At 39.3% G+C, this 14,128-nt stretch overlaps 1 protein-coding gene across 4 annotated transcripts in view; it reads left to right on the forward strand.

Annotated features, from left to right (window-relative positions):
• Positions 1-14,128, forward strand: part of phkb (phosphorylase kinase, beta) — a 155,487-nt gene that overhangs the window by 69,418 nt on the left and 71,941 nt on the right. For all 4 annotated transcript variants that reach the window (XM_034132728.1, XM_034132730.1, XM_034132727.1 and 1 more), the window contains 4 exons: positions 6,541-6,598; positions 7,948-8,025; positions 10,391-10,549; positions 10,825-10,919. In XM_034132728.1, the coding sequence (XP_033988619.1) occupies positions 6,541-6,598; positions 7,948-8,025; positions 10,391-10,549; positions 10,825-10,919 (390 nt within the window). The remainder of the gene's footprint in view (positions 1-6,540; positions 6,599-7,947; positions 8,026-10,390; positions 10,550-10,824; positions 10,920-14,128) is intronic.

Raw genomic sequence — 14,128 nt, forward strand, 5'->3', positions numbered from 1 at the left:
TGCGAAAGACGATGCCGGTTAGGTTTCATAACTTAAAGTCCTGATCCCTGCTGCTACCATTTGCCATCCATCTAGCAACAGTAATATATTGGTTGCCACATAAAATACAGAAAGTAATAAGAATCCAGTTAAGAGGAAACTGGGCCAGTTGGTACCATAAAACATTGCAGTAAATAAAGCACAAGATTAGCATTTTCCACTAATGAATATTGAAACACATTGCTTATTTTTTAAATGTTAGAACTGAAGAACTTTTCATTCTTAAAGACTTCAAACAGTATGGATCCTTACAATGATTAAATGTTTATGAATTTGAGAGGGAAAACATCTTGAAAGTGTATTCAAATAGAGAAAATTCAACATAGGTAATTGAAAGTGACACCAGCGCCATCTAGTGTGACATAATTCACTTTTATCCGTGTGTCTATGCAGTGTTGGGTCCTTATATGTGGCTTGGAACGTATTTGAATATCACATTTAGTATGGTGTACCAACTTCACCAACACTGTATATCACAAAAAAGTAAAATGTTCCTCTGAGTAATGATCTTAAACACTTCGTAATGAAATTCTGAGTGACTCTGTCTGGGAAGGAACCAGTCGCAGGTAGACCAGGTCTCCCTGCGGAAGACATGAAGTGAAGTTGTTGTTTGTGTTTAGAAGAGAATTCACAGCAGGGCAGACGTCTGTGCTCCTTGTCTGTTTACCATTGACAGAGAGCAACAGCCTGTGTGATAGACAGTTTTACCAATCAGTCGAGCTGCTCAGACGCAACACTCCAGGGATCCCTGCCTGTTTACAGCCTCAACGGGCCAAACAGCACAGGCCTCACTGGGTGACTGCCTCCCTCCTTCTAGAAAAACCCTCCCCTGTTTCTGTATCTCTTGATGCGCCTCCTTTTCATCCCTCTCTCAGCCGCTGATAGCTCCTAATTGCTTCTCATCTCTGCTGAAATGCACAGTTTGAAGCCAAGTATACCTGCATAATCACAGGGTGCATACATTAAATATTTAAAGAAGCACATTTTGAGCCTTAAAACACCCCTATCTGCGTGCTGAAAGTGAATGCAGCTCCCACATATATTTCTGTGTGCCAGCTTTATCGGCCATTTGTCATTGCATTAGGATGTCATCTGTTTTATCTTCCACCAGAGGGATAATCGTTGGAAAAGATGAGGGGCAAAGAACCACGAATAGTGGCATTTATAGTCAAATGGGCTTAAATGCACGGACACACGCACACACGCACACACACACACACACACAGTCTCTATTTTTTCTTTATTAAGCTGACCCGATTTGTTTGGTGTTTTTACTACTTGGTGACTGTGAAATAGTTCTTCTGTTAATATAGAGTGGGTTCCCAAAGTCATCTTAAAGACTGGAAAAATATTGGAATTAAGAAAAGCGCATGTTTCAGGTCATGAAACTACTAAAACAATTATGAGGTTTCAGAAAAATCTTGAACATATTGTGAGGAAATTTTAAGAATTCTTCCATGTTAACCTTTCACACAATTGAAAACAACAGCAAATATATTTTCTGTGGCTGTAACATCGCTTGCACACGCACACGCACACACACACACACACACACACACACACACACACACACACACACACACACACACACACACACACACACACACACACACACACACACACACACACACACACACACACACACACACACACACACACACACACACACACACACACACACACACACACACACACACACACAACCTTCTAGCGTAAAAGCTCTGATACCGGCATGCACAGATTGATAGTCGGAGACAGAAAACTAGAGCTAGGAATAACAACACACAAATAAGCATGAACACACACACACTCTGGGAGCCATTTTGTTTGGTCGATAAGAGCTAGTTTTAGCCAACAACCTCGTTATCATCAATCAGAGAGTAGAGAGCGGATGGGAGGCTGAGTAGAAAAAAAAGCAGCTCAGATCTTCCATGGTTAACATAAGCAAAAGCACTATCTGTAACATACTCTAGCTATTATATATTCAATGTGTGACAACATTTGTCTATTATCACAAAGGTTTCTTTATTTTCTCCCACGTCACGACTCCCGCTGTAAGATTGCCAGCTAACAAAAATTATGTTTGAATCTGATTTGGATTTAATAATGGCAGGCAAGTGTACATTTAATATTTTATGGCTCACTAATGACCAATGTATGGATCACAAGCGAGCCATAAAAGATGAGGTAGTATGCACAGTAGACTACATATTAAAGCTGCTGCATAGTTTTCAGACATCAAGAAATTAATTTATATAAAATGCATTTAGAATACTCTGATAGTACAATCAGCATCATGTCCCCTCATGCTTGAAATCCAGCGCCAGACTGACTGCTTGTAAGGCAATTACAAAATATATAGCAATAATGAATGGACTGACCCTCATACAATATTTATTTTTTACATTTAGGGGAAAGTAGCATTTGTTTGTCCTTGAAAAGTAATTGAAAAGTTGTGATGTTGTCCATGAAAATGTGTGTGAGCCCTTTATAGAGCCGCTTTAGTCTGATCCTCTTTAGGGGAGCATAAACAAGCTGGGATTGAATTATTGGGATTAATAAGGCTGTGATTCACTCGACTGTCTTCTCTGCGTGTGACTTGTAACCAAATGAAGGTTTGTGTTAGTGTGGCACTCAACGCAAACATGATGTGTGATCTATAATAGGATTTATGGCTGAGTAAGATTCAGAGAATAATCCCACAGATAATGGTGTTTATGTCAGTTCAAGTGTTTGTTCCGGAAAATTCACTCCAGCTGCTGCCACATGCTGGCTTTGAATTCTCTACATTCTGTCGTCTGAAAACACTCACAGTCCCTGGTACATCATCCGTTATTCACACATATCGATCTGTCAATCATGTAAAGTGTATATGCGGGGGAGGTTTCATTTAATGAATACGTGGATAAACATAACAAATGCACTTCTTCCATACAAGGGCCAATAAACAGTTTGAACATGTAAATCATAAGCCTACAGTCACCAACCCAATTGAACGCCCATTGATGAAAAAAAAGGGAAATGTATGTTTTATAAGAATATCTGTGGCCCAGATAATTTAGTTCAGAACAAGGAATAAAAACACTTTTGCCATTTCAAGGATTCAAGGACCACTTTTTGTCTTTCTGCAACACAGGGTTGGAATTACTGTAGGTTTCCTCTAGTGTATTTTTTATTATTACATTTGCATCAGGAGGAACAGTGGCAACAAAAATAAAAGGGAATTATTCTGGCATTTCAGACTTCCGGCATCCTAAAATTAAAAGTTGGACATTATAGAAACACTTTGAAGTTTGAACACAAATCACCACTGATGTGAACACTGTCCATTTCCTTTCGTCTCACAGAGTCCTGCAAGCTGCCCGTCACGTACATTAGCTTGATCTAGTTTGCTACTGTAGCTATATTCTGTAGGCCCAAGAGTCTCTGATTTACCGTTGCTTAATGAGCCTGACTCTTACTCCATCCATCTTTCTTTCCTATACTTCATCCATCTTACTTTCCTTCAACTGGACATTAGCCAGGAGCAAGCAGGGCCCTGGAACTGACTCCCTGCATGGTTAAGCCCTGTGTTGTTTTTTACTCTGAACGCTTCATCATTAATACTCGCTTCTTTAAAGGTCCCATGTCATGGCCATTTCTACTGATCATAATTCCATTGTTGAGGTCTACTAGAATATATTTATATTGTGCAATTTCCCAAACTCACATTGGTTTCTCATACAGCATCTCTGTAAAGTATGTGTATTCACTCTCTGTCCTAAACGGCTTGTTGGAGCTCCTGCCCTCCCCTCTCCCTGTGAGCCCACTGTGCTCTGATTGGTCAGCTCGCCCACTCTGTTCTGATGAGTCTACCACCGTTACAGCGGAACATCAGTGATTATGTGTTACAATGGCGTTAGCAACCAGAAAATTACACCAGTAATGACAAACAGATGAGAATGCTGCGTGGGGTCTGGGTGCCGTGTTGGCGGGACGTTGCGGGCAGGGCTCGAGCTTAAGGACCTCCCGTCGTCCCGGGGCCGAAAAAAATCGGGTCGGGGAGGATACAAATTAATTTTGGGACGAATTTGGGACGAGAGTTAAAATAAAAATACCCTGCTAACTCTACTACGAACGGCGATGAAAATGAAACTGACTGCACGTTTTGTGTAGCACACAGTTATTAAACCTCCTTGTCAACATAAACACACACAAAGCATTTAGCAACCCGCGAAATACACACACACACAGTACGTATAGCTACAGCTGTCAGCCAGCCGTACAGCTGTGATGTAACTACCATTTTTTTACCCCGGAGCGGTGCGGAGAAACGAAACTTAACTTATGAAGCAGCTTTTGACGGCGCGCTATTCATGGGGCACCCGAGAGGGGGTTTCCAGACATGTCATTGCAGCTGACATGAGAACTCTCCATCGCATGTAGTCCTTAGCAATATGCTGCGCCTCTCCCCATGTAGGGATGGGTACCGAGCCCCGGTATTAAACGGGCCCCGGGCCGGAATTATTAAAGACAGTGGTAGAGACATTTAAAACATATATGTCATATGTATTATTGCTACATGAACATTATATTGCAGTTTTAGTTTCGCCAACTCCGTTTCTAATATGCAATAAGACTACAAAATGCGTCTATGATGTATTTTCGATCTTATTTTCGATCTTTCCAATCCAGACGAGAGAGCTCTCTCCTGTGTGCGAGGGGGCGGGGCAGTTTGTAAAGGTCTCCTGACTGTGTTACAGACTGTCATCCTGGTTAGTGGATACTCTGGGTTCTGTCTTCAGGACAGAGTGTTGGATTTTGTTGTTAATCGGATGGGACTTGATTGGATTCAATATTAGAGCAACTTTCTCGCTTGTGTGTTTTTTTTAAATATATTTGGCCTTTGTTTATGTGTTTGACTAATTGACTCAAATAAAAAGGTTGATGAATTATCATCTAATGATTTGTATGATGTTTTATTTATGTTAAAGGTCACTTTGAATGATTTTAACTAATGATAATGTAGAAAAACAAATATTTTAAATTCGGGACGGTCCACATTAATTTCGGGACGGCTTAGATTGTATTTCGGGACGGTTCCGGGAGGATGGTGAAAAAAGTTAGTCGAGAGCCCTGGTTGCGGGGCTCGCTGCTGCGAGGAGCGGACAGTGTGAGCTGGGTTACTGGTGTGGTTTCCTGGTTGCTGCGTGGGGTCGGCGGACCATGGACTTTGCAGACTGTTTACATGCATAAAAAGCTACATAACACACAAGGGGGCGGTTAATAACCCGAAAAGCATGTCATGGGACCTTTAAATGTTTCTATGAAAATGACATCTTGCACGGTATGCCTACTTTTGTGACACAGTCTAGCTTTGCCGATCTGCTCAAACAAATTGATGTTTTGGTCTTTGTTTAGATCTGAAAGACATGGACAAAAAAAACGTCTTTTCCCTCTATTTGCTAAAGTGACGTCACCAGCACTTTACTGAAATATACTTAATTCGTAATGCTCAAAAAAGAGCCGTTATAATGTCCGTCTTTTCACTGAATTGTCGTCTTGAAAAGGGTACTCATAACAATTCCGCAACAACATCATCTTCACCTGTTGCACTTGCCATTTCAAAGTTAAGAAAAAATAAAACGGCATGAATTGCTTTGTCGCATTCATCTAGAGATCCTCTGTCTCGAGCCAGTGAACTACCGGGCCTTCTAGAGGACCCTGGAACCGAGGGAAACTCTGAAAGAATACGCCCATTGGCTACAAATCAATATATGATTGGTTGATCAAACTGTCAATCCAAACGTACGCTCTCATTCAGTGCAACGGCCAGGGCATTCTATCAAGGATATAATACCTTGGTTGAAGGATATTCTACCCAGAGACCCAGAAAAATATCTGATTGGTTGCATTTTATTAAATTTTATTAAATTTTATTACATTTTATTACATTTTATTTATATAATTAAATCAATTTTTTGTTTGTTTTATCTTTTTATCTTGTTCCAGGGTATTCTCTGAATACCTTGAAGGCCCTGACGGTTCGTCACTGGTTGACAGTGGTTGTCTCAAAGTTCAGTGCATCTATTCCAATTTCAACCATTTAATCTCCAAGGCACATGATTGTATCTTCCAGCCTTTTATATCTAACCAAGTATGTAAGCCTGACGTCATATGGACATCAAATACTACAATGATCCAATTTTTCTCTCAGTATACTTCATGTATTTGTCAATGTATAAAACTTTCCACGTCTCAGACCTTCAAATGTCCTCAAAACAAGCCGCACATGTTTGCATTGCAGAAAAATGACCTTTCAAATAAGGATTGTGTTGTTCCCTTTGTATTCTGTACATTTTCCTTCACAATGTCATGTCTTCTTTACATCTTTCCCCGTGCCATTCTCTTCCATATTCAGTGTCATAAAGTTCAGCCATCCGTTACTTTAAAGTCCCTGTGCCTCTCTCCTCTTTCTGAAATGGAAAAGCAATAATTCCCCTTCTCTCTGTCTCTCTACAGCTCTTTGATGGGATCGAGTGCGAGTTTCCCATATTTTTCATCCACATGATGATTGACGGTAAGCCTTGTTCTACCCAAAGCTGCCGTCTCGATGCCTCCAGTGGGTCATTGAGAAGATAGAAGACGGTCTGGAAGCATTTGATAGGAGATTGCATTTTGGTGTTTGAAAGGTTTTAGAGGACTAAGAAACACTTTAAGAGATATGTGATGTTTGAAATGTGTGTGGGGGAACAGTCAGTTGAGGTAAGGAGTTTAGTTTCCGCCAAGCATTATTAAATCACCATCATGTCGGTTTCTACTCCACTAACCTTTGTAGGACAAACAAACAATCTGATTTAAGGCCGGTTGTCCCATCTCAAACAAATGAAACTGTTCAACCTAATGGAACCACCTTTTAACAACTCATAAATCACAAAATGAGTTTCAAACTGATCCAAAAACAAGACAAACGGCGCTTGAAAAAGCAAAACTCTATATCTAATCTTAAACTTAAAACTTAAAGTACAGTGATGTCATAACAAGAAGGTTAAAGGTTAAAAATGCTAAAAGCAATCAGAAATGATATGGCCCTGAATGTGTCTGACATTTAAACATTATCATATCTTTTGAAATGACATGACCAATGCAATTAACTAAAAAGCTGGTTGGGTATTCTCTTGATCTAAAAGGTCAGAATAAAGAGGCTGTCTAGTCTGATATTATAGGTTTAACTTTAAGGACAGAATAGGGCTTTTAAAGGGACCATTTATATCAATAATGCAATTGTTTTCCTGTTGTTTGTAGTTCCTTTTGGTGAAGGAACTATTTATTCCACTGAGTAACACCAAACAACAAGTGTGAAGATGTAAGACCTATCCTGCCTGGTGATACGCTTGCAGGTGTAGTTTGGTAGAATGCAAACAGTTCCTTCATTTAAGTGCCCCCAAGGCAGTCTATTCTGTGCTGAGGGCCAAACGTTAGGGTTAGGGTTATACCTTCCCATCAGCAACTTTGTATTTTGTGTTAAGCCAATTAAATGGTTTAGAAAGAAAAAAGTTCCTTAATGAAAGTGCTCACAACGAGGTATATTCTGGTCAAGATTTCTGGGAACCAGACATTATTGTTGAGCTTTCTTCAATTAACTCTATTGGTGCTCTAAGCACCGCAAGCCAATGGCATATGTTTCCATTAAATAGGAGGAAAGGCAGACATATGTAATAATTATTTTAAATTAGGTTGAATTACCTCTTCAAAGCTTCAAAAAATCAATACTGATATAACACCAATAGTTTTAATTAATATAAAGTGCTAGTTCATAGAGGAAATAGGCAACTGTTGTCGTCATGTGTCACACAAAGTTCAATCCAACTCTAGAATTAGTATCATTAATAAGTGTGTACTTGTTGCTAATGTGTATTCATGTTGCAGGGGTGTTCCGAGGAAATCAAGCTCAAGTCAAAGAGTACCAGGAACTCCTTGCACCCATCATCTTCCAGTCTTTTGAAGGTAAGCAATCACATGAATACAGACACATGCACATAGTAACCAGTACATGGACAGTGCACAAAGGCAGTCAAATGATAGGGATGTCAAGAGCTGTGCGTTCCTATTGGTCTGTTCATAATAGAACGGGGATAATTGGAGTGTAGAAAGGATAATGATGTGAGACAGAGCTCCAGACATCCCCACAATGTCTTTGTACCAGTCATGTATGGATTAACACAACTCTTGTAGTTAATTGGTTGGAGTTTAATACATTTAAAATGTTTTTTTCGTTTTCACCATTTATGCCCATGAAAAGTCTTAACCCACAGATGTATCAGAATGCAGAATGCAGAATGCTCAGAAGCAGCTATTGTGTGTTCTGCTGCAGGTGTGTCCGACCTCCCAGATGTCACGGTCTCTTATTGTTTTGCTGATACATAGACTCATGCATAGATGAGTACAGTATTTCTCTTTGTAGTGAGTTAAAATGTCTAGCCGACTTTGGTATGACTACACTTTTCTTCTAAGGCCACCATCAACCCTGACTTTTAATGGCTCCAATACTTTAGTCTATGAACAAATGCCTGCAAAACAAATGACATTTCCATTCCCAAAATTCTAACATTTTGTGTAAAGTGTTAATATATGGCTTAAGACTCTGTGGCTATGGATACACTAAAGATTCTCTTTTCCCTGAGGCTAGCACAGTTTTTTAATTCATTGCAATGCTAGCAGCGTAATGACGCAGTGTATATTCTACGCTCTTCCAAGTTTTAGGTTTTGGTTTAGACATTTCCATCAGCCGCTTTGTATTTTGTGGTAAGCACCAATTAAATGGCTTAAGAGTCTGTGACACTGGATTCACTGAAGAATTGTTTTTCTGAAGCTAGCATAGTTCTTGTATTGTTTTGCTATGCTAGCAGCGTGAACAGGGCACCGACAGTCTGTTTTGCCATGATTGCTACAAGTTAGGGTAAGGGTTAAATATTCCCATCAGCCAATTTGTATTTTGTAGGTGCCAGATAAATAGTTAAGGACTTTGAGAACTTGGTCCCCTTAAATAATGTTTTACTGAGGTTAGCATTTTTATTTTTTAGTTCTTTGTAAACTAGCTGAATTACAAGGCATTTAGCGTGTATTCTGCAATAGTAACAATTTAAAGCATTATTTTCTTGACAAAAGGTAGAAAAAGATAGTGCTAATATACCAAACCCTAGAAGTAACACCTCACCAGCCTTCAGTTGTGTTATCCAGAATGTTAACCTGTGTCTCTCCAATGTACTGTAGGCGAAAGCTTCTTCCTATACAACCTGGGATCTCAAACTACCATGCTGCTCCTACTGACTTGAATACATGTAACTCTAAATCTATACTGAATTGGCACACATTTCGGCCTCTTAGCAATCAGGAACTACAGTACTTCCACCACACTAGTTCCACTGCAGTTGTTCAGCAGCTTGGGCCCATTACATCCCTGCCATGGTAGATAGAATATCTACTGTTCCTTTCCTTGTGTATTTTTTATTTTTTAAATATAAGGTAGGTAAAAATGAAATACCCGCTTTGCTTTTAATAGCACACTTGAGTTTTATTAAACATTTGAGAGATAATATTTGTATTTTTCTAAGATCAGCTGTATCAATATAACAGTTCAACTATTACAACATAAGGATGTTCCCTTTATGTAAAAAAAAGGATTAGAAATAACCAGAGATGGAAGAAATAATAAGACATTTTACATAAGTAAAAGTAGTAAAAACAGTGTAGAAATAGTCATTTATTAAAGTAAAAGTATGTCATTCAAAATCGGACTTACGTAAAAGTACGAGCATCAAATATATTGAATGTACCAACTACCAAAGTAACTTTTTATGCATAATGGCAATTTCTAAATGATACATACTTTATCACAGAATTATAATTAGTTATCCATTATGTTAACATTATTTTAATTTTGCAGCTGGTAAAGGCGGAGCTAACGTTAATGAAATATTATACTGTCAAGGATCTTTATCCATAATAATACATCATGATTAATTTGTCGATTTAAATATTGTATTAACAAATGTACAGTACTTAAGGAAAGTACTTGAGTAAATGTACTTAGTTACTTTTGACCACTGGAAACTACACACACACACACACACACACACACACACACACACACACACACACACACACACACACACACACACACACACACACACACACACACACACACACACACACACACACACACACACACACACACACACACACACACACACACACACACACACACACACACACACACACACACACACACACACACACACACACACACACACACACACACACACACACACACACACACAGTGCTCACCGCCCCCATCACTCTCTCTTCCAGGTCATGCTGTGATCCCAAAATACTACTACGTTCCGGCTGACTTTGTGGAGGCGGAACAGAGCATGCATGGGAGCCAGAAGCGTTTCCCTAGCAACTCCGGTCGTGATGGGACGATCTTCCTGTGTGGTCAAGCCCTGTACAACATCGCCATGCTGCTGGGTATGCCTCTGTGTGGATGCTTTTCACCCACACATTCATTCTGTTCATTCAATATCAGTCTTTAGCCTCATCAATAATACAAAAGTGGAATGCCTATGAGGTCAAATTTCATGAGATTTATTATGCTAAAAAATCGAAATTGTCAAAAATCAATCAATTGGATTTGTATTATCTAATGAGAGTAAATATATCTTAATTCCTCACTGACATGAATCCAAGGACGAAGTTTGACGTGTGTGTGTGTGTGTACTGGGGGGTGTATTCTCAAATTCCAGTGGATGAGCTGATCAGCCCTAAAGATATTGATCCAATCCACCGCTACGTTCCCCGCCAAGACCAGCGCAACGTCAGCATGCGATACTCCAATCAGGTAAGCAATTCAACTACCATTGAGCGTCCTTGCTGTGAGTGTTTAAAGCACTAAATGGGCTGGCTCCGGCCTATATAGCTGAACTCCTCCAGCGCTACACCCCAGCCAGAGCTTTAAGGTCTGCTGACCAGCTGCTGCTGGTAGTGCCCAAGACCAGGCTTAAAACCCGAGGGCACCGAGCCTTCGCAGCAGCTGGCCCTAGGCTCTGGAACACTCTGCCCCTCCATGTGAGGTCGGCCCAGACCCTAGGGGTTTTTAAATCTAAACTAAAAACACACTCCTTCTCTCTGGCTTTCTAGTTAGAGCGGAGTACGACTCCTGACTTTTCCGTGTGTTTTTTATTTTTATTTTGTTTTTTAGATATATCTGTTGTAATTTATTGTCGTTTATTGTCATTGTAGTAATGTGTTTTTATTACATGTACAGCACTTTGGCTCGACCAAAAATCGCTTTTAAATGTGCTATATAAATAAAACCTGATTTGATTTGATTTGATTTGCTTTTGCTATCTTCTGAGCTCTTCTTAAACACTTCCAAAGTTATCATGAATTTTGAATCTTGAATTCTCATATGTACTACAGACATCATTCTCAGTCCAACTTTGGATTGTAGTGCTCCGTGTTAAACTCTTGTTGATATGACTTCTAAAATAAGTTCAGAGCTTTTGGCATCAAGTAATCCAGACATACACATCTGCAAAAAGATCTGCTGGCTGTTGTTTTACTTTGGAAATACTTTTTGCTGTAGAGGGGGTGGAGGACTGCCCACTCATCATTGGAAAAATAAAAGTTTTACGTTTGAAATGTATAAAGCCGTACAAAGAAGACAACTTTGAAATATATTTGAGTTATATGTTCGCAATTGTAGAGCTTGGAATCTTTAAATCCAAATGCTTTGCAATCATTAACAATAATTTAATTGATTGTTTTCATATTCAGAACACACTGAACACAAGACTCTCTTTCCATTGATGATATGAAACACCCTATTTTTCTGTCTACTAGCCAAAAAACACCACAAAGGCAATGAAATCAAACAAAATCCACATCATTCACCAATATCAAACCGTTTTGAAGTTACATTGTTAAGTTGTTGAAGAGGTCCTTTTAATCTTTTTGGAGTTTTCCCTTTCCTGTAGTGTGTTATACAGGTGTGTGTGCATGTACAGTAAATGGTCTGCAAAGGCTTGAATCCCAAAGTTCCATGCCTAAAACGCCTTCATTGGACTCCTTTGTTTACTTCCGTAATCTTGTGACATCACTATGTAACACTCGCGCTTCAATTGGCTAGCGCCCATTTCTGACACATGTCTAAGCGGTTGACCAATCACAACACAGTCAGCCAGCTAACCAATCAGAGCAGACTGGGCTCTGGTTTCAGACAGAGGGTGAAAAGAGGTGCTACAGCACAGGCAGTATGAGAACAATAAAGAGCTTGTTGAACATTAAAGCATGGAGACATGTCACAGTAGAGACACAACATACTAATATGAACCTGAAAATGAGCATACGTCCTCTTTAAATTGTTCTCTTCTAGCTTTACTCATGTTCTTTGACTTTAAGACTCATTTAAGTTGATCCTGCTGAGAGAATTAAGAACAACAACATTTGCAAAAATGAAATCATCTTGCAACCAAGCGTAATCAATGGTTGTATGTGAACATATGTTTTAAACATTATAAAAAACTATAAAAAAAAACGAGCGACAGCTGTTCTCGCTACTTGTAGCTACTAAGTGCAAACATGAAATAGATAAATGGAATGTACAACTTTTTATTTGTATACTGAGTTGAGCTGGTATCATAGTTGATGCAAGCTGTTTACGGGAGTCAAACATTAGATACCTATGTTGTGTTTTGATTTATTGTTCAGTGTAAGAAATGGATCGCACCCGCATTACACAAGACAGATGCATCTTGCTTTAATATTATTCCCCACAGTATCCATGTTTATAAACCATCTTTCACCTTAGTACCGTTGACCTTCGCATGTAATTCAAGTATATCAAGGGATTTCCTGTTTTGCTTTGTCTCATTACTGAATATGAGACTACTGGAAATACATGCATTCATTGTTCTGTCTTTCTGTCACTGTGATAGAGCTGTTTTTGTGGCATATTGGTGGAGATGACTTTGCTCGATATGTGTTCCTGCAAAAGAAGATTAAATGGACTTCACTTTATGAAATGCCTTTCCACCTAATCGGACGAGCCACTTGACAATTTGCCTCTCCTTCACCCATTCACACAGTCATACATCAATGCTCAAGGCGCCCATTGGGAGCAATTTGGGGTTCAATGTCTTGTCCCCAATTTGTACATATGTGTTGTTCATGTGAGCTAATGACAATTCATCCATCATGACCCAAACAGGAGCAACCATCCGTTCTTACCTTGCCTTGGGCCAGTCTTGCAGACAGGGATTAAACCAAGTCCATTTTCTCTAAGAGCTGCCTTTGTGAATGCCGATCATGTATTTGGTTTAATCCATATCTGAGGATCACTCGGATGAATGGTAAAGATACGCACACAATGGCCTGATGTTCATTCTCTTTGCTGTACAGTGGGGATTGATAAGTTCCATTGTGCTCCTGTTGGTTTGATTCTGTCTTTGTAGCTCGGCTGATACGAGGGTGCGAGATCAAGGCGCACAAGGGAAGATAGGTCCGGAGAGGTGTTAGGAACGCTAGACTGAATCAATAAGGTTGCAGGGAGAAAGATCAGCAGAAAGCACAAAAACGGAGAAAAAAGCAACAAAAAAATACCAAAAATAAAAACCAGCATGTCAGCTAGTATGAACACTAAAGAAAAAGAGCTTCAATATCATGATGTAACTCTCTATGGCATGCTATTATTCTTTAATACGAGGAATGCCAACTCTGTAAGTGTCTCAAACTTTGACTTTATTGCACTTAAGTGTTTTGACATTTAATTTCTGGGTAAAGTTTTTCTCATATTGTTAGGGGTCTTAAATATCCAGACTTATACAAGAACATATCATTATTTAATTTCCATATCCTCATGCAGTCCCCTAATAGTGGGTCTGTTGCACTAATTGATATGTTAATTGCAAAACCAACCAACTATAGATGGTTCATATTCATTAAAACAGTCTTGTCATTCAGTTATCATGGTTTAAATCAGTGGTCACCATCCTTTTCTATATGTCAGACGTCCTGCATCAGACCTGTCAGATTACCTTATATGTATAC

This window comes from Trematomus bernacchii, unplaced genomic scaffold, assembly GCF_902827165.1.
Source record: "Trematomus bernacchii unplaced genomic scaffold, fTreBer1.1, whole genome shotgun sequence".
Lineage (NCBI taxonomy): Eukaryota > Metazoa > Chordata > Actinopteri > Perciformes > Nototheniidae > Trematomus > Trematomus bernacchii.